The sequence below is a fragment of the Pelophylax lessonae genome, assembly GCF_965119305.1.
Source record: "Pelophylax lessonae genome assembly, chromosome: 3".
Classification (NCBI taxonomy): Eukaryota; Metazoa; Chordata; class Amphibia; order Anura; family Ranidae; genus Pelophylax; species Pelophylax lessonae.
In genome coordinates this window covers 407,365,632-407,393,015 of record NC_138770.1, presented here as the reverse complement: position 1 = coordinate 407,393,015, position 27,384 = coordinate 407,365,632, and the positions used below count along the sequence as shown (strand labels likewise).

Here is a 27,384-nt window from a genome sequence, read left to right as displayed (position 1 = left end):
AGCCTGGAGGATTCTGGAATCCTAGTATTAATATTATTAATTCATAGGCAACTGGCTTTGAAGACAGGTTTGCTGTGTAACTACCACACAGCAGAACATGCTTAGGTGTTCTCTGCTCTTGTCCTTCTACTTCTTTCTTTACCCCCTTTTTATACAAGGGTTCTTGCTCACTCTACCCTCCCTTTCCAAAGGGCTCAGGGGAAGTACTATTAAAAGTTGTTTCTCTTTTCAAGTGTACCTTTTTTAGGATAGCATCCTTTCTTCCCATGGATTTTCTACTCCCTGAAATCAAGGGTTAGGTATATTCTACTGAAGCTTAGCAGTTCCCTTATTGATCTTTCATCTGAACATATCCTGTTCATCCCAGCTTCCGTTCCCTGAACAAAGGTTATTTAAGCTAGGCTTGGCCTCCTTTTGTAGTTATCTAAATGATTTTTCACTATTGCCCACATTTTCTATGTTTTGCTGCTGTCCTTTATAGTATGTATATTAGGGTTTTCACATTGGATAGCTCTCTAATTGGCTATTGATCGTCCCTCAGTTTGACTGCTTTTCGATATCCCATCCCATGTTTAAGGTAATCCACAATTCCTGTTTCCCTCAATGGATGCTAAAAAATTTTTCTTGATGTACAGTAGTCCTGTCCCTGTATATTATTGACATGCCTGCTGATATGGCATAATAGTTGGTGGCAAGGTTATAAATAAAATTTAATTTTCTTGCCCCCACTGGCAGTAATACACCCCACACTACTCTCTGCTGTTTGCTTATAGCAGTTTATGTAAGGACACAGAATTTAGAGTTAAACCGAGGTAATTCAAATAGCCAATCCATGTGTGGAGAAGATGACATTGCTGGTGTATTAATTTTATATTTTATTTTAAGTCTATGAGATTCACATTATTTATTAATATTTACAACTAGCTTTAAATCAAGCAAAATGCATTTGTACTTTTGTCATGGCTTGAGATTTGAAAAAGTTAAAATAGAGAAAACCGAGGGCTATTCTTGTTCATTCAGAGACTTCCCAGGTAAAATGTAATGATACATCTCCCATTTTCTCTTGGAATAGTTTGTCAAATGTTTCACTCTGTGCCACAGTCATTATGTTTTTCCAGTCTCCAACTTGGCCTGAAGAGAAAGTAACACAAATCCACCTTACATTATTTAGCTCAAATACTGTACATTATAAAGTAATTCAGCGTTTTAATGGCTTTCAGTGAGTCAAAGGAAATGTCAATAGATTAGTTGTTATCAAGTCATGCCCACAGATGACAGATATTATAGACATGGACGTTATCTGGGTCTATCCTCAGTTCATGAAGACTGGTACTCTTATTTATAGTTACAGTAATGCTACTTGAGAGTTTTCTAAGTGATAGATACATTTTATAGATGATAGTGATAAATCTAAAATCGAACATTAAACATAAACAGGTATGTAGGTTGGTTTAAATTATAGACAGGAATGATGCAGGTTGTTCATAAAAATCTTTTATTTTTTTTTTAATAATCACTTTTTAAAGATACATTATAAAAACGGATCCCTATCACTTTCTGATACAAGCAGCATAGACAGCAAATGCCTTCCAAATGCTTGGAAGATTAATTGCAAAAAATGTTTTTTCAGATGTGCTATAATGGAAAGAAACTCTTTTGATCTTGCCTAAAATGAAATACATGTAGCACTGCCCCCTAGAGGACTGCTGAGAATTACACTTTCTGGATTCCCCTGGGTTACCCTTAGCAACTAATAGCAGACAAATTGCATTGAAAGTCCTTGGCTCAGTCAATAATCAATCCAGGGGATGTTGGTTTTTGCGTTTTTATTTGGAACGGGGATAGGAGAAGGGATGAGTGGGATACTCCAACTATGAACTATGCACAATCTTGAGGACAACTAGCTGTAGTGTGCGGCTAGGCCGCTGCTTCACCTTGCCACTGAAGTGAAAATGGATAATGTGTTCCTGCTTGAATTACTCTTCAGGGTTCTAACTTGGCACCCCCTTTCTCACTTGCTGTGTGTGCTGACACCTGTCCACTGACTCTCCACTGGAGTGGTCCCCTTCCTGGGCAGACCCCTGGCAAGCTTCTCACGGACATTGTTTTTCCCAAGGTTGCTCTGCCGGTAAATCCACTAGTCAGCTTTCCTGGACCTCCTGGCTCACCTCCACACTCCTGGCTCACAAGGCCGACCGCCTGTGACCACCATCCACAGCAGCAGAAGGAGAGACGAATGTCACCCTCCTTCTGGGACTTGGCTTCCCGCCCAAAGACACCCTGTCACATGTGCCCTTGGCTTTTATAACATATCCCAGGATGCACAACTGTTTGTGCCAACCCACTGGGATAGTTGTTACAAAAGCATGTGTGTCACTGGCTGGGTTTCCTCTGCTGTCCAACAGGCTCCCCTATTGGATACAGTGGGGACACTCCCTTAGCCCAGATGAATCATACCCTGGACACATGCAACGGGCCTAACTATTATTCAGGCTCCCCTGACCTAGCACCTACCTAGGAGGGTGCTACATACATGATCTATTAAACTGAAAAACAGCAAATTTGTCCAGCATTTTAAATAGAGCGCTCATAAGAAACAACTTTAAAGACTAAAGGGGAAGATTAGAACCCTTCATCAGAATTTTATTTCTTCCTGTGTATGCATGGAAATTCTCAAGGGCTTGTTTAGGCTTGTAGTGGAGGGGGCACTAAAAATGCACAGTTGAGCTGCGTGTTTAGCGTTTTTCAACTTAAGCTGCAAAGGCAATCACATCAAAGAGACAGCCCAGTCCAGTGCATCAAGGAGACAGCCTAATCCAATCCATCAAAGAGACAGCCATAGCCCAGTACATTAAAGAGACAGCCCAGTCCAGCAAGGAGACATCCAATTCCCAGTCCAGCACACCAAAAAGACAGCCCAGTCCAGCAAAGAGAAAGCCACAGCCCAGTACATCAAAAAGACAGCCCAGTCCAGTCCAGCAAAGAGACCACCACAGCCCAGAATATCAAAGAGACAGTCCAGCAAAGAGACAGCCACAGCCCAGTACATCAAAGAGACAGCGCAGTCTAATCCAGCAAAGCGACAGCCACAGACCAGCAAAACAAGGAGATAGCCCAGTCAAGTCCAGCAAAGAGACAGCCACAGACCAGTATATCAAAGAGACAGCCCAATCCAGTCCATCAAAGAGACAGCACAGCCCAGTACAGCAAATAGACAGCCACAGCCCAGTACAGCAAAGAGACAGCCCAATCCAGTCCATCAAAGAGACAGCCACAGCCCAGCACATCAGAGAGACAGCCCAGTCCAGCAAAGAGACAGCCACAGCCCAGAACATCAAAGAGACAGTCCAGCAAAGAGACAGCCACAGCCCAGTACAGCAAAGAGACAGCCCAATCCAGTCCATCAAAGAGACAGCCACAGCCCAGCACATCAAAGAGACAGCCCAGTCCAATCCAGAAAAGAGACAGCCACAGCCCAGCACAACAAGGAGACAGCCCAGTCCAGTAAGGAGACAGCCAAGTACATCAAAGAGACATCCCAACCCAGTCCAACAAAGACAGCACAGCCCAGCACATCAAAGAGACAGCCCAGTCCAGTCTAGCAAAGAGACAGCCAGTCCAGCAAAGAGACAATCCAGTCCAGCAAAGAGACAGCCACAGCCCAGTCCAGCAAGGAGACAGCCCAGTTTAGCACATCAAAGAGACAGCCCAGTCCAGTCCAGTAAAGAGAAAGCCAAAGCCCAGTGCATCAAAGATTCAGCCCAGTCCAGTACATCAAGAAGACAGCCCAGTCCAGTCAAGCAAAGAGACAGCCACAGCCCAGTACTTTAAAGAGACAGCCCAGTCCAGTAAAGACACAGCCCTAGCCCAGTCCAGCAAGGAGACAGCCCAGTCCAGCACATCAAAAAGACAGCCCAATCCAGTGCATCAAAGAGACAGCCTAGCCCAGTCCAGTACATCAAAGAAACAGCCCAGCCCAGTGCAGTCCAGCAAAGAGACACAGCACAGCCCTATTCAGCGGCATTGTTATTTTGTTACCAGAAAACTTGTTTCCACAGTCTCTAGCACAGAGCAGGAGGCTAGTGAGGAGGAGGACAGGCTACCTACCCACACCATCTATGATCATCTGCGTGGCCACGCCACACCTCGCTCTCACACATCGAGTTGACTGGCACCAAAAAGACCTTCCAGTCGCTCTGCACTGAGAGGAGGTGCAGAGTACAGATCACTCTGCCTTCCGTTCTCACAAGCTGCAACAGTTTTATCCCTCAGCGACCACCAGTTTTTTTTTTTGTTATGGGCAGCGCAGCAGAACAGGATATGGGGGGAGTGCTCTGGCGAAGGTGCCTCCACGTTTGATCCCTCCGTGGCCGCCAGTGCTTTTTTACAGGCAGGCTACACAGATTAGGACACAGGGAGTACTCCGGCAGAGGTGCCTGAACACTGTTCGGACTTGTTCCGCCAGAAAAAAAACCCCATATACAGTATATATATATATATATATATATATATATATATATATATGGCAAATAACTAATTGTAAGCAGCATACAATATAGTAATTTTGAAGCACACTATATATAAGAACAAATCACCTTTACCATATAACTGAATTATTTTACCTTTACGCAGAAAAGACCCACATTTTTTAACTACAATGTTTTCAGGCAAGGATTCTTTATTTGCAAGAGGATCCTTTTTCATCTCTTTGAAAGATGCCTTTTTTACCACAATATCCATTGCCTCATCATCTAATTTTATTCCTAAAAATGTGGAGATTTGCTTGACAACAGACCGAAGGTCCTACAAACATGAGAAAAACCATTTTAGCAGAAAAGAAAAAAAATGACAGTGAATATTATCTGATAAAATAGTTTTGGCACCTATGAAAAATACTTTTCAAAGCTAGTTATCTCTTTAAAATTCTTAAACATACCATAGTGACATACAGAAACATTAATTTTGAGGCAGGAAAAAATATGGTTATAATTAGGGGGCAAACATTAATATTTCCCATCACTTCCAGTGCAGTAACATGCGCTTGTGGCTCCTCCTATTCAGCAATGGGGGGGCACCCATGCAGGATCGATCCATAAACACAGGGAGGCTTAGCTTCACACCCTGCTCCCTCGTCACAGGATTTGATTGGCTCCTGATGCTGCCTCTCTGTCCTGTGCAGAGAAAGCCGCTGCTTCCAAGCACAGCACTGGATCAAGATTGGGCTCAGGTGAGTATTTAAGGGAGCTAGAGGGCATCCTGATCACAGAAGGTTTTTTACCTTAATCAAGAAAATGCATTAAGATAAAACAAAAAAAAACCTTAAAGTGGATGTAAACCCTCTCCTATACCCAGTGAAGTGAATAGCCTCAGATGATACACAGAGATGAAACAAATCTCCCTATATACGTTTTATTAGTATATCTGATGTCTTCAGCTTTATATACTGTTTAGAAGGTATACATCATGTTAGATTTTTTTTCTTCCTATTTCAGCTGTGGGAGTGTAGTCTTGGCATACACTGTGTGACAGCTGTTTGGAGGAAAGGCACATCCCCCCTCCATGTAGGCAGAGTAAAGAATGTGCAGAGCTGTGCTGTGAATAGACCAGCTTTCTGCTAAACTATTTATAGCACCTACCCCGAAACAATTTTTGAGCTGCTTTTTTCTCCTGTTTTGGAAAACTTGTCATAAGTTATCATGCTGATGACAGAAGAACTGAGTAGGGATGGGCTCTGTGTTCAGAGTCGAATGTAAGTACGACTCGAATATCAGCTGTTCGTGTGTTTGCTGAACACAAGAACAAATGTGGCACTTGGCGGGTAGTTTGCCCTACGATGAGCGCCCCATAATCTAATGCGCTGTTGCAGTGCTTTGATTGCTGATGACTGGCCAAAGCATGAACCTGACCTGTATGCTTTGGCCAATCACAGCACAACGTCCTGTCAGAGCCATGATTGGCCAAAGGCAGGGTGCCTTTAGCCAATCATGGCTCAGGGGCAAAGTCCACGCCCCACACTATATGAGACTGCTGCTTATACGGTAGCCATGTATAGTGTTTTATAATAGAGATTAGGCAGGTAGTTAGTGGATAGTGTGTTGAGTTAATTTAGTGCAGTCAGTGTAGTGTACAAAGACGGGGAGCAATGCTATGCCAAGCTGACCAATATTTCCCATAGACACCAATTCAAAAGACTGGGAGTGGGGCGTATGCGCAGCTTTCCAAGATGGCGGACGCGTTCTAAGTGAGCTCTGGTCCGACTCTGCTGTCCCTGTTCAGCTTCTTGAGCCTTCGATCACCTCAGGGGTGAGTGACCCTTCATCCCTCACACCATGAAGCAGCCCATGGTGAAAATCGGCTAACAAAAGCCATATCCACGCCCCTCACCCCCTGTCCCGCGGCCCTCTGCAGCTATGGAGAGCTTTCTGACTAGGCCCGCATCCCCGACCTCGATTTCTCAGGGGGAACCGCACGATCGGGATGCAATACCCACTGCCCTGAACTTTTCACAGACAGCTCCCCCTGAGTCTAGGGGACCCTCTACTCAATTCCTCTTAACACCTGAGCTCCTGGATGAAAAATTGCAAACTTTATTACTTCAGCTGACCCGCAATATAGCCCAGGAGTTTTTCAAACTATCCCAGGATAGGGGGGAAATTGACCAAATTGGGGAAAGTACAGCAGCCCTGGAAACTAAATTTGATGACATCATCCAATATGTGCAAGCCCTTGAGGAAGAAAACTCATCCCTGAAACAGTCAGTTTTTCAGTTACAAATCCACCAGGAAGATCTGGAAAATAGTGAACTGCGCCAAAATCTGCGCATTAGAGGGATATCAGAAAATGTGCCTGATAAACAAGATCCGTTCCTATCTCCTGGGCCTTTTTAATTATCTTGCACCTAATATTGCGGACATAAACTGGCGGTTGGACTGTGCTCACAGGTCACTGGCCCCCAAACCTCCCGCAGGGGCCAGACCTAAAGATGTGGTGGTCTGTTTTCACTACTATGACAGCAAGGAGACCCTCTCCTTGGCCACTTGCAACTGACCCCACATTGAGTATAAGGGTGACACGATTCAAATTTTCAGTGATTTATCCCCTATCCCCTATCACTCTGGCGAAGAGGCGCACTCTCTGCGATCCATCACTACTCAATTGCAATCTCATAAACTCCTGTACTACTGGGGTTTCCCTTTCCGCCTGAGTATTATGAAGGATGGAATACAACATTCCCTACGTGACCTCCATGAATGTGATGCCTTCCTTAAGAACCTAGGCCTTCCTGCGCTTCAAGCTGAAGAGGCTCCTCCACCGCCTTCTACACCTCAAGCTCCCTCAGCGCCTTCCAGGATCTGGACCCCTGTTCGAGGACCCTCGAAGAAGAATGCTTCTACTCCCCAACATTCCCGTCTGAGCAAATATCCCACCTGATTTCCCCCACCTTTGCTCTCTGGGATTCAGCTTTGGCCTTAGGTGGTTTCTTTCCGTTTTACACTTTGATTGCTACTAGTTTGACTGCTGGCCCCAGGGCCCGCTCCGGAGGCTGTACCATCGATTGGTTTTATGTTCTTTTTGCACTAATTGTTGGGTAGTAGAGGGAAGCTGTGACCGCGCTCTCCCCATCTTGTGGTGCAGCCATGTCTCCACACGCACCACGTGGTACTGCCCACAGGTTTCCAAGGTTTTTTTTATATCTCGGGTTTTTCACTGTTTGGAATTTTCTCTTACTTGCTATTTAGGCCTTTGCGGCCTTGTGTTTGTTTTGCTTTTGACATTTTCACGAGACCTCTTTTCTTCATTTTTGTCTTGTATGACCTTTTTTTTTCCATCTACATTCTCCCTTTTTACATACCCTGGGGATGCCCCCTGTCCCCTTTAGGTTACAAGTGCCTTTTATTTCTCCACACCTATGGTTTTAAAACTTTTATCAAACAATGTTAAAGGACTGAACTCCATTAAGAAATGATGGACGGCCCTAAGGGAGTTTAGGGCATCCGGGGCCGACGTGATCCTGATCCAGGAGACTCACTTCCGCCCCGGAGACTATTTCAAGTTCGCCTCCCGATATTTCCCTCAATCATTTATAGCATCAGACTCATCTGAAAGGCCGGGGGAAGCGGTTCTCATTAGGCACTCTCCGGATTAAGTCCTCCCGCCTCGACCCTCATGGTCGCTAGGTTATCTTGGAATGTGAATATTTGTCTACCCATTTTGTACTCATGAATGTGTATGTTCCAAATACTGGGCAGATAAAATTTCTCTCTGACGCTTTAGAGCAATTAGGAAAAATTTTACCACCCATTTATTTTTTGAGGAGGGGACTTCAATGTTGTCTTCTCCTCATCACGAGGTAGGAGATCGCTGTTCCACACTGGATCCCCCTCCCTAACTCAGTCCCTATCTGCCTCCTTCCGGAGGCTGATACGGAATCACTGTCTACTTGATGCCTGGAGGATTAAAAAACCAACTGGCAAACTGTTTTCCTTTTATTCCTCCTCACATAAGATGTATTCCAGACTAGACTATTTTTTTGTCTCTGCACCATTTTTGGCTAATGTAGTGTCATCTGACCTGGGTCCAATTATCTGGTCCGATCACGCTCCACTTTCCCTAAATTTGTCTCTATCAGGGGCATTTCCTAGGAAATGTCATTGGCAACTGAATGAGTCCTTGTTAATCCAACAAGCTACTAAGGAAACCCTCTCATGGGCTCTGACTGAATTTTTTGAGTTGAATGTGGGTTCCACCCTACGGGAGGCCCACAAGGCATTTTTTAGAGGTCAATGTATATCTACTGGTTCTCCCAAAAAAAAAAAAAAAAAAACTCAGCAGCTCAGAAAATAGCCATTTTTGGCAGGTTGAGAGTCGCTAAACAACGCCTTTTGGCCTCCCCCACAGTGACCCGTCTCCGGTTGATCACAGACCTGCGTGACTGAATCAAATCTCTGACTTTGTCTGCCACTTCCAAATCACTGCTCTGGGCGAAACAAAAATTTTATGAATTCTCGAATAAACCCCATAGAATGCTAGTGTCCAGGCTCAACCCCCGCCCCTTCCACTCTTTTCCTGATACCCTAATACAGACTAATGGTGCGCCTACCCATTGTCCCCAGACCATGGCCAAGGTGTTTGGGGAATTTTACCAGAAACTTTACAACTGCCTCTCTCCGCCCCTCCACCCATGCTTTACGCAGGACTCCTTAGACACTTTTTTGGAGGATATCCCTCTCCGGCACTTGACCCCTTCAGACCGTTGGCAACTAAATGCTCCTATCACATTCAAGGAGCACTCCGCCACGATTAAACACCTTCCTGCCCATACGTCCCCGGGCCCTGATGGACTTCCTTATACCTATTTTAAGACCTATTTACATATCTTGGCCCCCCATATGCTATCCCTTTACAATTCATTAGTAGAAGATAAGGTCCCTCATTCCTTTTTCTCTCACTCCTTTATTACTGTTGTTCCGAAGCCGAGCAAGGACCCATTCCTCCCTGACAACTATAGGCCCATAGCGCTCTTGAACTCTGATTACAAGATATTTATGGAAATCCTTGCCAATCGCCTTACCCATCTACTCCCCAAATTGATAGTCAAGGACCAGGTAGGCTTTGTTCCTACAAGACATGCAGGGGACAACACTAGGCGTACCATAGATCTGAATGACATGTTGAATAGGGTGAAACGCCCTGCCATTATTCTGAGTCTCGATGCCCAAAAGGCGTTTGATTGCCTAAGTTGGCCTTATATGTGTGCTGCACTGTCTAGATATGGTTTCCAGGGTCCATTCATTTAATCTTTGCATGCCCTCTATTCTACCTCCACTTCCCAGGCTCAGTTGTCTTCTTTTTTGTCACAGCCCTACCGCATGTCCAATGGCACTAGGCAGGGCTGCCCGCTTTCACCCCTCCTTTTTATATTGTGCCTGGAGCCCCTAGTAGCTGTCATCCGGGCCCACCCAGACATGGGGAATCCCCATGCGACAGAGGGAGTATAAACTGTCCCTTTTTGCAAATTATATACTGCTAACATTAACTCACCCCTGCCTTTCCCTTCCATCCCTCCATGCCCTGTTAACTAAATGTAGCCTTCTGTCAGGCTATAAAATGAATACTATAAAATTAATACTGAATCTTTGCCTCTTCACATTCCCCTGGAGGACCTCCTAGCCCTGCAACAAACGTATTCGTATAGATGGACTTTGTCTGCCCTTAAATATTTAGGGGTGTTGCTTTCGCCCACATATTAATCTCTCTATCTGGTTAATTATCTTCCTCTATTTAAAGACATTAGGTACATACTTAATCGCTGGAATTCATACCCTATTTCCTGGCTAGGTAGGATAAATGTTCTGAAAATGTCAGTATTACCAAAGCTGCTTTATTTCTTTGAAACACTCCCAGTGCAGATCCCCCATGTCCCAGTTGAAGACGCTCAAGTGATGGTTTCTAAACTTCATTTGGAACAATAGGGCTCACTGAGTTGCAAGCTTGGTGGTCTTTTACCCCAGAAATAGTGGAGGTCTGGGTGCACCTGATGTCCTCAAATATTACTTTGCATCCCACCTCCATTCGATTGCTTCCTGGACTTCGTAGGAGGCACCGAATAGATGGTCAGAGATTGAAATGGGTTCCTTGTACTCATACCACCCCTGCTCTTTGATATGGTCTTTCTCGTCCCCACTAGACCCCAAAGTCTTTGCCTAGCTTCCATGTTTTCTGTTAAGATTTGGCTTGCTTGTGTAGATCGGTTCTCTCTCTCCTCGTTATGCCCTCCCTTAACCAATGTGCTCTTGAACCCCCTTCTCCCTGACAGCTTGTTGCTGACCTGTGTATTACTTTGGGCACAGGCGGGCCTTTTTCAACTACGCCAATTTGTTCACCCAATCACCCGCAGGTTTTGCACCTTTGCGGATCTGCAATCTAAATACCACATTCCAAAACATGCCTTTTATTTGTATCTCCAAATTCAACATTTTTTCTCTTCGCTATTGCCCTCATTGGTTTTGTCCAAACCCACCGCATTTGAACTTCTCTGTGCCCATGGCCCATACCAACCTCGCCTTATCTCTTCTATTTACAAGATCCTCCACAATGCCATTCCACTGACCACGGGGGCTCACTCCTATATGGGTAAATGGTCCTCTATTTTACAATGTCCTATCCCCCTCCCAATTTGGGATAAAATATGGTCGTCTACATTCAAGATCTCTAGATGTGTGGCGCAGAGAGAGACAGCCTATAAAATATTGTTCTTTTGGTATAGGACTCTGGAGGTTCTTTCCCCCTTGTGCTGGTGCTGTGGTAAAAACAAGAGGTACACATTTTCATATTTTCTGGCAATGCAAGCCTTTTGCACAATTTTGTTCCTGGATAATGTCCCTGCTCCAACAGGTACTGGATTGCTCTTTACCGTTGGGCCTGCTGCATTACCTCTTGGGCCTTCCCTTCCCCTCCATAGGAAAATTCCCTAACAAGCTCGCCTCCTTTATTCTGCTGGCAGCTAAGAGGTTAATTCCGCTACATTGGTTCTCTACTTCCCCACCCAATTTAGCTCACTTACTGAAAGTTATTGCTGACATACGCAGAATGGAATATATGACGGCATTGGTGGGGGAAACCATACCTCACTTTAATAAGACTTGGGATGCTTGGGACACCTCTACATTTGGTTCCCCTTTGGGCCTGACCTTGACAGATGCCACAGGGGATCATACTTCCTCTTCTCGTTGATTGTCCCCTGCACCCCATGGCTTAGCTCCCCTTGTGTAATTTGTGCCTTCCGTTATTTTACTCAAGTAATTCTTAGGTCATACTGTTATAGACTTTGCTCTTGATATTTCCTGGCTCTTCTCTCTTCTCCACCTTTTTCTTTCTTTGACTCCTCTTCCAATTGTTTTTTTTTTCCTATTATATGCAAAGTTCAGGCTCTTCAGAGTCTCACATGTTTATGTTTTTGTGTATTTCAACTGTTTGAAATGTCCCTTTGGGATTTAATTTTATATTTGTTCTTCAAATTTTCTCAATAAAAATACAATTAAAAAAAATACCGGGAGCTGTGCCATGTCAAGCTGATCAATATTTCCCATAGATGCCAAAATGTTGAAAATTGGTGTGGGCAGGAAGAGGGTGAAAGTGCCCTGTATTTAAGTGGTTAAGGGGAACCCTATGACAGAATTTTAAAAACAAAATGGCATAAGGTCCCCTTGAGTCTGGTACAGATTTTAAGGGGAACTCCACGCCAAAATTGAAAAAAAAAACGGTGTTTGGTCCCCCCCAAAATCCATACCAAGGGTTTCTTCCCGACGACCCTGGGCTGTGGTTGTGGGAGGTCTGTGGGTGGGGGGCTTATTGGAATCTGGAAGTCCCCATATCCCGCCCCCCCATGTGAATGGGTATCGGGTACATTGTACCACTCAAATGAACTACAGGTCCTGTCTGCCACCGTGGCAGTTCTCAATGGAATGCAAGCAAAAGTGCATTTATCGCTGCTCTCGTAGTCCACTACGGGCATAGAGCTGGAGAAATAGTCTGCAGAAGCCTGGAATTGCACCTGCGATCCACAGTTGTAATGCTTTTGCGTTGAAGAAAAGCTGGGGGGTCAAACAAGTCAATGCACCTAACCACTGCAATTCACGGAAGTAAACTACAATGTGCGGTTTGCGGGGTCCCCCTATCATTTCTGTACAGCTTTGATACACTGACACTATGGGGTTGGTTTACCAAAATCTAGAGAGTGCAAAATCTAGTGAAGCTGCACATGATAGCCAATCAGCTACTAAATTCAACTTGTTCAATTAATCTTTGACCAAAAAAAAAATAACTGGAAGCTGATTGGTTTCAGTGCAGAGCTGCACCAGATTTTGCACTTTCTAGTTTTAGTAAATTAACTTCTATGGCTGCAAGTTGTATTGTTTATATGCAAGTGGCAGAATCCATTATGAACTTCTCTACTTAAAAGAGAAATGTCCAAAGCACAATAACCATTCATTCCTAATTACTGTGCCTAGGTTGTCTAATTTTTTAATTATCTAAAAGACCTCTATAAACAATTGTTTTTGTATTAAATCTCAGATCCTTTACCTTTATCATGTCTTCATATTTTAAGAAAAGGATATTGTATGCATTCTTATGATTGTACCATCCTCGAATGTGATCAAACCATTTGCCTGCAAAAACTGTGAAAATAACAAATCACAATACATATAACATAATAAGCAACATAAGTATTATAAAAATATTTTCTTATGCCTCTTAGATGATGATAGATAATAGATATATGGCTAAACTTTATCTGGAATATCTGACAAACTAGACTTGTACTGTATATCACTATTGAAGCATGAACTTCACCCAGGTAGACCTCAGGTTTTCTAAGGGTTCTTTGCTGAGGAATCTTCTACCAACTACCATCATACTTTTACCTCTGTAATTTGTACATTTTGAGGTACATAGTTCCAGGCCTGTTATAGTATGCTTTACAGGAACCAAGTTAGACACTTGCTGCTTTGAAAATAACATATTTAGGAAATCTTAGTCTTTTCCAAGAAGGAAAAGTACTACAGAGAAAAGAACTAGAAGAAGGCAAGTGCAGTTTGTTTCCTCCACTGCAGATGGTGCTCAACGCAGCAACTGTGCAGCTGGAGAGGAAGTTGGGAGGAACCTGGTTCCTCTATGGTTTTCTGGGTCACTGGGGAAGAGACCTGGTTGGATCTCACACAGGCTAACATATTACTGGAGAGGTTAAAAGAAAAAGGATATGCAGAGAATCAGTTACATCAGATAAAATTAAATAAAAAAAAAACTAATAGAGCATTGAATTATTAAGAAAAGAAAAAAGGAAGAATATGGCATAGTATTTTCACCAACAGTATAAGACCATGGAGAATATTATTAAAAAACACCGGTACATACTCTTGAAGGACAATACACTTAAAAAAATACTCCCTAAGAAACCCAGATTTGTGTACAGAACCCCCCCCCCCCCCCCCCACACCGAGGAACAAACTTGTATAGAATATACTAAACCCCTCATCCAAGAAGGTAATGTTTTTAGATCTGGTTGGATTCTGCAGATGCAGGAGATGTTTACCCTGCAGAACAGTAAAATGTAAGGAAAGAAAGAAAGACAGCTTTGCATCTTTTTACACCAAGAAGCAACACTAAAAAGAGAAATGTATTACTTGTAACACTACCAACATGACATATTTACTGGGTTCTTCATGCAAAATTCAATATGAAGGTAGAACTACTAGACAATTAAGAGTTAGGCTATTTATAATATTAACAAGGGCTTCCGCAACCACATTTCTGTCTCCATCATAACAGGGACCCATCATTGCTTACATTTTGTTGCATTGATAGAGTGGAGAAACATTGGAGAGATACAAACTTAAAACAAGCAATTTCACATAATGAAACAGGATGAATACATGCATTCAATACCTTTGGTACCAAAGGGGTTAAATGTGGGAATAGATTTAAATTGCTTTATTACAAACTTCTAATTAAATGTTTTTTCATTTCATAGTTGTAGGGTTAGAACACATTATAAAACACGTTAATGTATCACTCTTATCCTAAAGTGTATACTAATAATAATAATATTTCTATCTAGAGTAGAGTTTATCAATTAATAACAAAAATATATTGGAGGGCACACCATACAAATTGAACAATATAATAGCGCACACAAAAAAAAAAAGTTGCCTTCAAATCTTGCAAGGCTACTTAAAAACACCTGCTTTTATTAAGTAAATATGGGGATTTAGTCACACCATATGGCCATATTGTGCTTACGCCCACCACTACGTCAAAGTACCCCATTTTCAGTGGGTCCTACACCATTCATAGAAAAGATAAAACCCACTTCTCAGAACTATAGGGCATATTCACTCCTTGCATGGGAGAAGTTTGCTAGCTGCAGATTCCTCTGCTAAAACTGCAATGAAGAGACCTCTCCTACAACTACTCACAGGTGGATAATGATATTGAGGTATTGTTATGGGAGAGTGGGGTGTTCCGCCCAGAAGTCTGGTGAGGACTAAACATGTAACAAAAAGATATTAGGGGGCACATCCTAAACACACAATTCTAAGGTTGGTGATGCTATAAAGACCATATCTTTTCTATGTTTAGCACGACCCCCACAGGGGCTACTGAGTGTATTTGTGTCCTCCTCACTTCCTTGACCCTGAGACACCTCCAACCCGCTTGACACTATGGGTTCTGACATGGTGATTCAAATAAACAACAATGATACTTGAATATCGGTAAATTAGATTTACTGACTTTTTAAAAGGCATAAAAAAAATGCAACTTCAACACAACGGGAAATATAAATGTAAAGAACCAAAATAAGGTTCTGAGTTCTAAAATCCCAGAATCACTGGGTGACTCAAGACACAGAACCCTAAATGTCAATAATGTGAAGATACAAATAGATATATTAATATTGCAATTGAAGAAATATATATATGTTTGCAATAATAGTGCAGTTCCTCTTTTAAATGTGTGAGAGTGACAGATCAGACGTTTATATCTCTAGTAACTAAAGAAAAAAGCAATCAGATCTGACTATCTCAGCTGCATGAATATCACATTGTAATACATCTCTATCTTAAATATAACCTGAAAGGGTGCACTCTGTCCCCTATATGGGGCCTCCTTTCAATTAATTTAAGTGAGTCTCCTCCTGGGCAAGGCCTTGCTAATCTTCTCCGGCAGTAGAAGCTCTAATCATTCCATGAATGATATTTATAATCCAAAAGGAAAGGGGGTATTTGTAATCCATAGGGAAACAAGAAATAATGATATCCAAGTTCTGTCTGAAATTTATTCAGCATGTGTCTCAATGTAGATATGAATGAGTCCTCTTGGTTCACCACCTACTATTCAAGAACAGAAGTGTCCTATGGCAACCGCTCTATCACATCAGAGTTCCCTCTGAGTCTATACTGTGTCACAGGCCTTTCCTCTGTATCCGTGAGCTACTGTATGGGCTGTAATTAGGTATCTCTCACCCAATCCTCTGACACTCTCCTCCAGCAATCCTTCAAACCAGGCCGGTTACCCCGTGGTAACGTCCGCCGCCTCTCCAGGTGTCTCTGCTTTCAGTCTGTCACTCCTCCCTGACATCCTCCACCTCTCCAAGGTGTCTTCCGCTAGGCCACGGCCTCCACTCTCTCTGCACACCACAGCAGCTCTTCCCTTCTCCACTCCGCATGCTGTCCCTTAGCCAAGAGAGCGAACCTTTTGTCCCACCCCTAATTTATAGACTCTCCCATCAGTCCCAGTGGAACTCACAGCTCCCTGGGAGTATAGTTCAATCCGGTTCACCGTCCACAGTCTTTATCCTCCTCCGGACTACATTCCCCACAATCCAACACGCCCCTCTTCAAAAGAAACCCATGATATTAAAGGAATAGTATATCAGCCTAAATCATGCTGGGAACGATTTCTTCACTTGGCTACATGTGAATAGTGTAGGACCCACTAAAAATGGAGTACTTTGACAGAGTGGTGGGCTTAAGCACAATATGGCCATATGGTGTGACTAAGTCCCCATATTAACATAAGAGCAGGTGTTTTTAAGTAGCCTTGCAAGATTTTAAAGCAACCTTTTTTTGTGTATGTGTGGGCTATTATATGGTTCAATTTGTATGGTCTTTATAGCAGCATCAGCCTTAGAATTATGTGTTTAGGGTGTGCCCCCAATATCTTTTTGTTACATGTTTAGTCCTGACCAGACTTCTGGGTGGAGCACCCCACTCTACCATACCAATACCTCATTACCATTGTCCACCTGTGAGTAGTTAAAGTATAGGAGGGGTCTCTTCATTGCAGTTTTAGCAGAGGAATCTGCAGCTAGCAAACTTCTCCCATGCAAGGAGTGAGTATGCCCTATGGTTCTGACAAGTGGGTTTTATCTTTTCTATGAATAGTGTAGGACCCACTGAAAATGGGGTACTTTGACATAGTGGTGGCAGTGGCGGCTGGTGCTCAAAATTTTTGGGGGGGGCGCAAAAAGAAAAATGTAATAGGTATTGCTTTGCGGCAAAAAATGCGGTAAAAAATTGCGTGATTTTGAGGTCATGGTACAGGCATGGCACAGGTGATGGTATAGGCATGGCATAGGTGATGGTATAGGCATGGCACAGGTCATGGTACAGGAGATGGTATAGGCATGGCACAGGTCATGGTAAGGGCATGGCACAGGTCATGGTACAGGCATGGCACAGGTCATGGTACAGGCATGTCACAGGTCATGGTACAGGCATGTCACAGGTCATGGTACCGGCATGTCACAGGTTCAAGGCACAGGTCATGGTACAGGCATGTCACAGGTCATGGCACAGGTCATGGTACAGGCATGTCACAGGTCATGGCACAGGTCATGGTACAGGCATGTCACAGGTCATGGCACAGGTCATGTCATAGGTCATGTCCCAGGTCATGGTACAGGCATGTCACAGGTCATGTCCCAGGTCATGGCACAGGTCATGTCACAGGTCATGGTACAGGCATGTCACAGGTCATGGCACAGGTCATGGTACAGGCATGTCACAGGTCATGGCACAGGTCATGGCACAGGTCATGGCACAGGTCATGGCACAGGCATGTAACAGGTCATGTCACAGGTCATGTCACAGGTCATGGCACCGGTCATGGCACAGGCATGTCACAGGTCATGGCACAGGCATGTCACATGTCATGTCACAGGCATGTCACAGGTCATGTCACAGGCCAAGGTTTGCGCACTTTCCAATTAAAACCTTGAAAACCATAATAAATAATGCCTTTCTAGTTTGTTTGAATATCGTGACTTTACACCTTCAATACACTGAGCCACTATCTCAGAAAAAGTATGCAGCCAGTGAAGTCCCAATCCTGATAGTCAGAAGGACAATCAATCAGCTAAGACTGACAGATGAGCCTACTTCATGCAGGTATTAATTATCCCTCCTATATTATTATATACATGCCATGTTCCAGCACAGGCTGGACTCACCAGATGCATGGCCAGAGGTAACAGCAGGAGGAAGACCCAGAGATACAGGTGACAGATATTATTGAACTGGCTGTCTTCAGGATCGCCTCCGGTCAATGCCGCCCACACACCTTGGCGGAGAATCTGCAGGATGTGAGATGCCATGTCTGCTGCAGAGAGAGGAGAACGCAGGGCAGAGCCGACAGGAGAGAAAGAGAGCTACTGCCTCATCATCATCATCAGCATCCACTCTACGTACAGCACTGCGGGCATCCCCCCTCCGCACCAATACATAGACACCACGATGCGCTTCCCCCTCCGCACCTTTGCATACCACGCTTCGGTTTCTTAAATTACTGTACATACAGCGCTGTGCATCCCCCTCCTGGTGACAAGCTTTTAAGAGGGTCCCCTCACTTACCTGCTCTCCTGGGCTGACTCTACCGTGACACACAGCGCGCTGCTCCTCTCCTCGAGTGACGAGTCCTCTTTGTTCTCGGCTTGACAGTGGCGGGAAGCTGACGGAGTCGGGCGGTGACGGTGAGTGACTGACGCACGCACCGGCACCACACCGGCACCACACCAGCGATGTCCTGGATGATGATTGGTCCATGCTGGAGACTGGATCAATCACAGCCAGGATATCACGAAGGTGGGGGTGGCTCAGCGCTTTTTCCTGCGCCCAGGTTACGCCCCCAGAAGGCAGCCAATCGGCGCCTCTTCTGGGTCTTAAACCCCACCCCCCCCCCATAGCCAGTGCCACCAGGCCCAGCGCATAGGCCTGCGAACACGATTTTTTTTTTTTCAAAACTTTATTTGTTCTTTTTGTAATCTTTTTTTTCTATTTTTTTTTCTTTTTTTTTAGAGGGTAGGGGGGGCGGCGCTCTGGCGCCCCCTATGCACGGGCCGCCACTGAGTGGTGGACTTAAGCACAATATGACCATATGGTGTGACTAAATCCCCATATTTACTTAATAAGAGCAGGTGTTTTTTAGTAGCCTTGCAAGATTTGAAAGCAACCTTTTTTTTGTGTATGTGTGCGCTGTTATATGGTTCAATTTATCAATTAATAGTCTTACAGCAGGGGCAATAGGGTTCAGAGTAACATTTGTTATAGTAACAGCAATATATTATATGAACACAAGAGGGCGCTTAGTGTGCATAACAGTCCATTTGAAGGTATAAGCTAAGAAAATACTAATGGGTTTACTAGCTTAGTAAAGTAAGGCTGGCCATACATTTTACAATTTTCTTATTCAATTTTCCTTTAGATTTACCAAAACCATATAATCTGAGGTCTAACCTAAACACTTTCAATGTGTATTTTATCAGGCAGGCCCTTCCACTACATAGCTGAAGGTAAATCTAAAGAAAATTGAATAAGAAAAGTGTATAGTGTATGGCCAGCCTAAGATTAATAGTTTAGCCTAAAAGTTTTACTTTTAATTGTAACAGATACCATAATAGATGTATTTTAATTTTAACAAATATAACTATAGGAGTAAAAATAGTCCAGCAAAGTCAGGGAGGAAATGCCCTGTTAAATTCAGCACTGAAGCTGAGATGCCCAAACAGGAAGTGAGGTAGGCAGAAGTCTTTTGTAAGTTTAGTTTACAAATGGCATTTATCTTATGTATATTTAACTTTAAACAAACATCATTAGGCTCCTTTCACACGGCCGGTCCGTGTGAAAGGTCCGCTGCGGGACTTTTTTTTTTTTTTCTTCCACGGAGCGGATGACATTTCTGTCATCCGCTCCGTGTGCCCGCATATCATCCCATCCGTTTGCGGATGATATGGGGACATAATGTAAGTATATGGCACTGCGGATGTCAGCGGATGACACCGCTGACATCCGATTTTCCTTCCTTTCCGTTTTTTACACGGAAGGAAAAATGGGGTTCTGTTCCATTTGTAAAAACGGAACAGAACTGAAAGGAGGAAAATCGGGTGTCAGCGGATGGTATTCCGCTGACACCCGCAGTGCCATTCACTTACATTTTGTCCGCAAATCATCCGCAAACGGATGGGATGATTTGCGGACACACGGAGCGGCCGTGTGAAAGGAGCCTAACAGATATACTGCAGTTCTTTCTACTTTATTCGCCTAAACACAAATGTAGGAAGATATACACCGCAGCAAAGTAAAGGCGGAAGCACCCTAGTAAACATAGCACTGAAGTCTACATGCCCAAGAAAGAAGTGAGGTAGGTAGGTGGCAGCCATCTTTGGCTGTAAGGAAGTGAGGAAGGCAGGGAGACATCCAGGGCCGGCGCTACCACTAGGCAAGTTAGGCAGTCGCCTAGAGAGCACTGCCGCCTAGGGCACCTGGCCGCTGGTTTCCCCCTCTTAGTATGTCCCTCTTCTCTCTGTTCGGCTCTGCAAAGACTCATCAGGGTCTCCCTCCGAGTCCCTGACAGTCTGAGATGTGCGAGAACAGAGGCGGCCGGTGCCGCACCTCTATGATCATATCAGTGAGAGAGAGAGAGAGGTGACAGTCTGTGACCTGTCTGTGTATCTCTCACTGCTCCACTCCAGCACAGCTGCAGCCTGCCTTGGACTTCACACATCTCTTCTCCCCCTCCCCCACCTGTGTGCTGAGCTCCGTCTGTGAAGGAAGGCGGGCGGGAAGATTAAAAAGCTGAGCTGACACTCACACTGAAAAGCTGCGTGCGGAATGAGCCCGGCGATTCCAAATGAGGTAACACTTTCACTGACCAGACCTTCCAGACCTTGCCCCCCCCCCCCCTTCTCTCCCTGTCTCCCTTCTCTCTCCCCCTTCTCTCCCTGTCTCCCTTCTCTCTCCCCCCCTCTCCCTTCTCTCCCCCCCCTTCTCTCCCTGTCACCCCTCTCTCTCCCTGACCCTTCTCTCTCTGTCTTTGCCAGCACTGGAAATACCTTTACCCCTTTCTGTTAATGTTAATAATAAACTCCTTCCTTCCCATCATCTCCCTGTACATTGATGTATAAGAGCCGGTTCACACTGGTGCGGCTGCGGAGATCACATGTAATTCGGAGAGCACTGCGATATGTGAACGCAACTGGGGGTGTCGTTAACTTTTAATTGACACCCCCTGCGTATCGTATATGGCAGTGTGAACTGCCAGAGGTGCGGATGCGATGCGGGATCACACTGCATATTCGCAGCGTTCCCGCATGGCACAAATGTGAACCGGCACTTAGTCCCAATTCACACTGGTGCAATGCGGGAAACCCTGCGATTCAGTGCCGGTTCCCGCATCGCACCAGAATTGCACACTGGTTCACACTGAGATCTGTGAATCGCTGGGGGTGTCAAAGTAAGGTTAATGACACCCCCAGATTGCTTCAAAGATCACAGTGCGAACTGTGAAATGGTGCAGGAATCAGATCGCATAGGTGTGAACATCCATGCAATCCGATTCCAGTGTGGACCAAAAATAGGGACCTGCACCATTTTGGTGCAAATGCGATGCGATTTCAGCCTTACAGTTTGTATGGCTGAAATCACATCGCAGAGACATTGCATGTGATCTGGGCAGCAATGTGGTGTGAATCACATGCGATGTCTGGCATCACAAAAGTGTGAACCAGCACTTAAAGTGGTATTAACCAGTTCTGGACCAGAAGGATTTGCCCCCTTAATGACCAGGCCATATTTTGCGATTTGGCACTGCATTATTTTAACGGACAATTGCGCAGTCATGTGACGCTGTACCAAAATAAAATAGAAATATGTCCTTTTTCCCCGCAAACAGAGCTTTCTTTGGGCGGTATTTGATCACCTGTGCGATTTTTTTTTTTTTTTTTGTGCTATAAACAAAAAAAGAGCGACAATTCTGGAAAAAAAAAAAATATTTTTCACATTCTGCTATATAACATTCCCCCCAAAAAAATTAAAAAATCTAAATTTTTGATCCTTTTTGGCCAATTTGTTTTTTGCTACATATTTTTGGTAAAAGAAAATCGCAATAAGCGTATTTTGATTGGTTTGCGCAAAAGTTATCACGTCTACTAACTAGGGGAAAGATTTCTGTCATTTTTATTTATTTATTTTACTAGTAATGGCGGCTATCTGCGATTTTTAGTGGGACTGCGACATTGCGGCGGACAGATTGGACCCCTAACTGACATTTTTGACACTTTTGGGGGGGCCAGTGACATTACTACAGTAATCAGTGCTATAAATGTGCACTGTTACTGTAATGCCACTGGCAGAGAAGGGGTTAACCCAGGGTGATCAAAGGGTTAAATGTAAGCCTAGGGGAGTGATTCTAACTGTGGGGGGGGGGGGGGGGGCGTGAGTTCTGAAATGACCATAGAGACCTGTAATCCTATATAGAAGGATCACAGGTGCTCTGTGATCATTCCAGAGAGAAGAACGGTCGGCTGTGTTTACAAAATCCGACCGTTCTTCTCTCTCAGTGGGGAACGATTGTGGGTGCCCTCGGCATTCACGGCAACCTGTCCCGTGGATTGGCATCCCTGCTGCCTGGTAGGGGAGCGCGCCAACGGCAGCGCATGCTTGCCCCAGCACCACGCGCACGATTGACATAGAGCTATGTTGTTTTGCGCAGCCTAGCCAGCGGCGGGCGGTCGGCAAGTGGTAAAGCAAAGCAAAATATTTATTGTACTGCAGCTTACTAGTTCTTAGATGGGTGGCTGCATTCATTTTCTTTCTTGCTTTTAGGTTTTTTCGCTTTTGTTTTCACATACTGATCCTGCTAGTAAGTCAATTGATTTTTAAAAGAACAAGCCGTCTTGCAGATGTAGCAGTTAGAGGGTTGAATAAAACCATTTAACACTGACAAAGGGGTGGGGTCAGGGGCGGAGCCAAAGGGGGCGGCAAAATTAAGTTTTGCCTAGGGTGTCAAAAATCCTGAGTGATTTGGATGTAGTAGGTGGGGTTTGTTGTATATATAGTTGCTGGAGAACCAGAAACCCCCACCCCTGAAAATGCCTGATTGGCTGGCGAAACGTTTTGGGCGGGAAAACCCAGTGACATAATTTCCAGTCAGTGAAACGCACGCCGGCTGCAGCATTTCCTGCTTTTACTGCATTTTTTTTTTACTTTACACAAGTAAGTGTAATAGCATAGTTTTATGGTTTATTTTAAATGAAAAAATGTTATTACACTATGCAGGCTCCCCTTCTGTTCCTATACATGATGGCTTGCAAAGACCCGGGAGGGGAATATCCACAGGCCTTGGAGACTTTGTTGCTGAAAGGCACAAAATCAAAAGCATCTGGTGAGTGACACTGGGCACAGACTATTGCATGCAGCACTGTGAAGCAAGACCAGTAGCACTGAAGCACTTTTTATGTTTGGAGCACCTTATGAAGTTATTCTTTGAAGCACTTTAAACACAAGTCACTTTGCATAAGCATTTCTTGACATTTACTGGGACTTACAATGTTTTGTTGTTTGCATTTACTGCATAAATGTATATATGATAAGGATATGTGTGATATTAATGCTGTGATATTGTTAGCATGAGAAAGGACAGCCCTGTATATACAGATTAACAGTACAAACAACTGCCTACGGTTTTCTGGGTATTTGATGAGCAAACAGTCCAAGGTTAATACTCATGCTCTTAAAGTGACAGGGCTATGGGAACTTGTGTAAGCTGTCTGTAAACAACTGTGCTAAGGAACCTCAATAATGGGTGGGACTTTAAGGCACCACAGAAAATTGTTCACAAATTAAAATACATACATTTTATTGTACAAAATTTCATTTCAAAATAAACAAATGGTTCCATTACTAATGGAAGGTTTCCATTAGTAATGAAACTTTGGTTCTTTTTAATTTTTGTACAATACAGTTTGTGTATTTAACCACTTCCCGCCCGCCCTATAGGCAAATGACAGCGGGAAGGTGGTTGCATTATCCTGACTGGACGTCATATACCGCATCTCCGATCTGAGGTAGGCTCTTTACCATGTGACCAGCTGTGTCCAATCACAGCTGGTCACATAGTAAATAGGAAGTGCCGTTGATCGCCTTTCCTCAGTTTGTGCCTGACAGGCACGAGTAGAGGAGAGCCGATCTGCGGCTCTCCTGACAGGGGGGGTCTGCACTGGTAATCAGAGCATTGATTACCAGTGCAGACCCTTGGGGGGTGCCACTAGAGCCACCAGGGATGCCCACCCATGACCCCAGGGATGCCCACCATGGCCACCAGGGATGGCAATCAGGGCTCAGGGAGCCCACCAGTGCCCTCCCCATCAGTGCTGCCCTCCAGTGCCCTCCCCATCAGTGCTGCCTGCCAGTGCCCATCATTGCCATCTATCAGTGCCGCCAATTAGTGCCACCTATCAGTGCTGCCTATCAGTGCCGCCTATCAGTGCCCAGCAGTGCCACCTATCAGTGCCCACCAATGCTGCATATCAGTGCTACCTATCAGTGTCACATACCAGTGCCCATCAGTGCTGCATATCAGTGCTGCCCATCAGTGCCGCATATTAGTGCCACCCCATATGTGCCTCCTCATCAGTGCAGGAAAAAACGTATCTATAACAAACAATTTTTTTTTCAAACTTTTCGGTCTTTTTTTATTATTTGTTTAGCAAAAGAAAAAACCTTGTGGTGATAAAATACCAAAAAAAAGCTCTATTTGTGGGAAAAAAATGACATAAATTTGGTTTGAGTACAGTGTTGCATGACCGTGCAATTGTCATTCAAAATACAACAGCGCTAAAAGCTATAAATTGGCCTTGGCGGGAGGGGGAAAAGTGCCCGGTATTGAAGTGGTTAAATTTGTGAACATTTTTCTGTGGTACCTTTAAAGTCCCACTTATTATTGAGGTCTTGATGCTATAGTACATTTGGGGACGTGGCACTCCTATAAAATGAAGCTGTATGGCTGACATAGTTAAACTGTGCTAAGAAAGGTAAAACAATGTTCATGTCCTTTACCTTGTTACTGTCTTTTCTGTGTTGCAAATACCCAATCAATATCAGGTGATTTGAAAAAAAAAATATTTATTGTGAGCCCAAAGGCTTATTGAAAACAAGGCAAGGATAAGCATACTGTAGGTAAACATTACCTTCTTTATCACCATAAAGATCCCACTGGCACTTTATTTCAGGTCATAGACCAGTATGTACCTCCCTGGAGGGGTGGCTCAAAAATTTGTGGTGTCTCTAGGAGAGAGACATACTGGATCTATACTTTGAAGTCCTACCATCCTTTTGGGTTGAATATAGAGTGGGATATAAACGCCTTTATAAACACAGCTTAGCGTACTAAATATCCCATTCCCATCTGCCTTTCTGGCTATTTTTAGCCCTATATGTTCCCTTTATCCTCATTCGTTCTTTTATGTGATTTTATTATTTTTATTCACGATATTTTTTAAAATATTTTTATTATATTTGTCTTTTGGCTGTATACATCATGTAGTTATGTAATAAAAATATTTTTTGTTATAGATATCCTGTATTAAGGGTCACCTAATATGGAGATAGACTATGGACTGTATATAGACAAAATTTGTTATTATGTCCCTTCAACTGTGGACAATTGACATTTTTGTTTTTTTCAATATACTGGTTTCTCAATAAATGAGCCCACTATGTTGATATATTATGGTTTAGATAACTAAACCGATTTTTTCCTCTCCCCTTTTTTGTTGGCGCTGTTTAACTATAACGTCATCTTTTTATTCTCCCCCGTTTTTTGTTCTCTTATTGGCGATATTCACTACTCGCTGAATCAGCCAATCTGAGCTGTCTCCATTTCTGTTTTGTTGACCTGGTGCATTGATATGCTCCAACTTCCGGTAAAGCGGTCCGCCTTGCCGTGCTGACATCACTTCCGCCCAATCCCGGATGTGATGTCGGCATATCCGGTCTTACACTTCAGATGGAGGCTTGGGGTTGATGATGGTTAAAGGCCGTCCCCCCTCGATGTTTTGACGCTGACATCACTTCCGCCTATTCCCGGATGTGATGTCAGCACTTCCTGTCTTACAATTCATAAAGAGGCTTGGGATGTACGATGGCTAATGCCATCCCCTCCAGGCATTTCGTCACTTCCTGTTTCCCCTTATGATTTAATAGACTTCATTTTTGGCGCTATACCATAGTGAGGCTTGGAACACACGCCGGTTTTACTTCCGGTTTCCATGCAGTCCACCGCCTACTTCCTACAGGTGTACCCAATTAATTCTACCTCTATATATATATATGAACACTGGCTACCTGCTGACTTTATCTTTTGAAAAAGGCATTTATGCCGAAACATGTAAAGAGGACTTGGTCAGCCCAGCTGTTTTACATCTTATATGCCTGTCTTTCACGGATGTCTGTAAGTGTATCAGCTTTATTGTTATTAAATTGATTTTAGCAATATTACGCTATATGTCCCTCCATTTTTTTCGGTTTTACCACCCACCATGTGGAAGGGGAATCTCTGAACTATTCCATCTACCGGAGATTTGCATGGTTGCCGTTGGAATTGGTGAAAAATCTGTGGGGACACTCCATCATTTTTAAGCCTGTTTGACTCCTACACTATATGGTGTTTTGGGGTCCCATCCATCTGGTGAGCGCAATATATTTCTACCTTCACTGGTGACGGGATTTGCTGCACTTATATATGATTTGCACCATTATATATTGGACTCTTTCTCACCATCAATTGTTTACATTACTTGTGGAATGTTTCCTGCGATTGGACAATTTATTTTGTTGGGAATTTTTTTCTTCTAGCGCTGCACATATTTTTGTATTTATTGATTTATCACCCTCCTTAGTTCAGTGATTGATGTCAGCTGCTTACATTTTTTAAGTTAGCGCAATAATCTCTATTTTATTCTTCTTATTGAAAACAAACAAAGGTTTCTGCAAATCTGATGAAAACTACTCTTTTACTAAATCTGCAATAACATGAACAGTTGGGACACACATAGTTACCTTCTCCATCCAAAAATTTCTCAAAAAAGTGTTGGAAATCTGGTGACTTCTCTGTTAAAACCACAATGTTTTGAAAATGATACATTGAGTTCATCACATCCTTTGGATTCCTCATCACGTAGATAACCTGAAATAAGGGATAAACTATAACTTGTATAAAGATGGATTTATGGATATCTATCAGTTTTTCTAAAACAGCCAGCATACCTTATCATAATTTTGTATTTGGTGTAGTTTGTTGACGTTTAATAAGCTAATTTACAGGGTTTGCTGTGAACTATTTTGGCATCCAGCAGCTTAAGTAAATATAGCAAGCACACGTTAATCAAAGGTATTATATTATTTTATTGGCTAAAACCAGATCAGTCTCTTCCTCTGAAATTGCAGCTTACTAAAGTGAACATTAATTCTGGACTTTTTTTATGGCTTTTTGTTAAATTTTGTGAAATTATACACTCTTATTTTGATTTCCTGGTTAAAACTTGCATAGTCT

At 43.6% G+C, this 27,384-nt stretch overlaps 1 protein-coding gene across 1 annotated transcript in view; it reads right to left on the bottom strand.

Moving 5' to 3' along the window:
• Positions 1-910: 910 nt before the first annotated feature.
• LOC309550553 (uncharacterized protein) overlaps positions 911-27,384 on the bottom strand; it is a 161,070-nt gene continuing 134,596 nt past the window's right edge. The window contains exons 10-13 of the mRNA XM_082250905.1: positions 26,892-27,018; positions 13,084-13,178; positions 4,623-4,803; positions 911-1,131 (exon numbers count right to left, since the gene is read on the bottom strand). Of these exons, the coding sequence (XP_082107031.1) occupies positions 1,013-1,131; positions 4,623-4,803; positions 13,084-13,178; positions 26,892-27,018 (522 nt within the window). The 3' untranslated portion in view covers positions 911-1,012. The remainder of the gene's footprint in view (positions 1,132-4,622; positions 4,804-13,083; positions 13,179-26,891; positions 27,019-27,384) is intronic.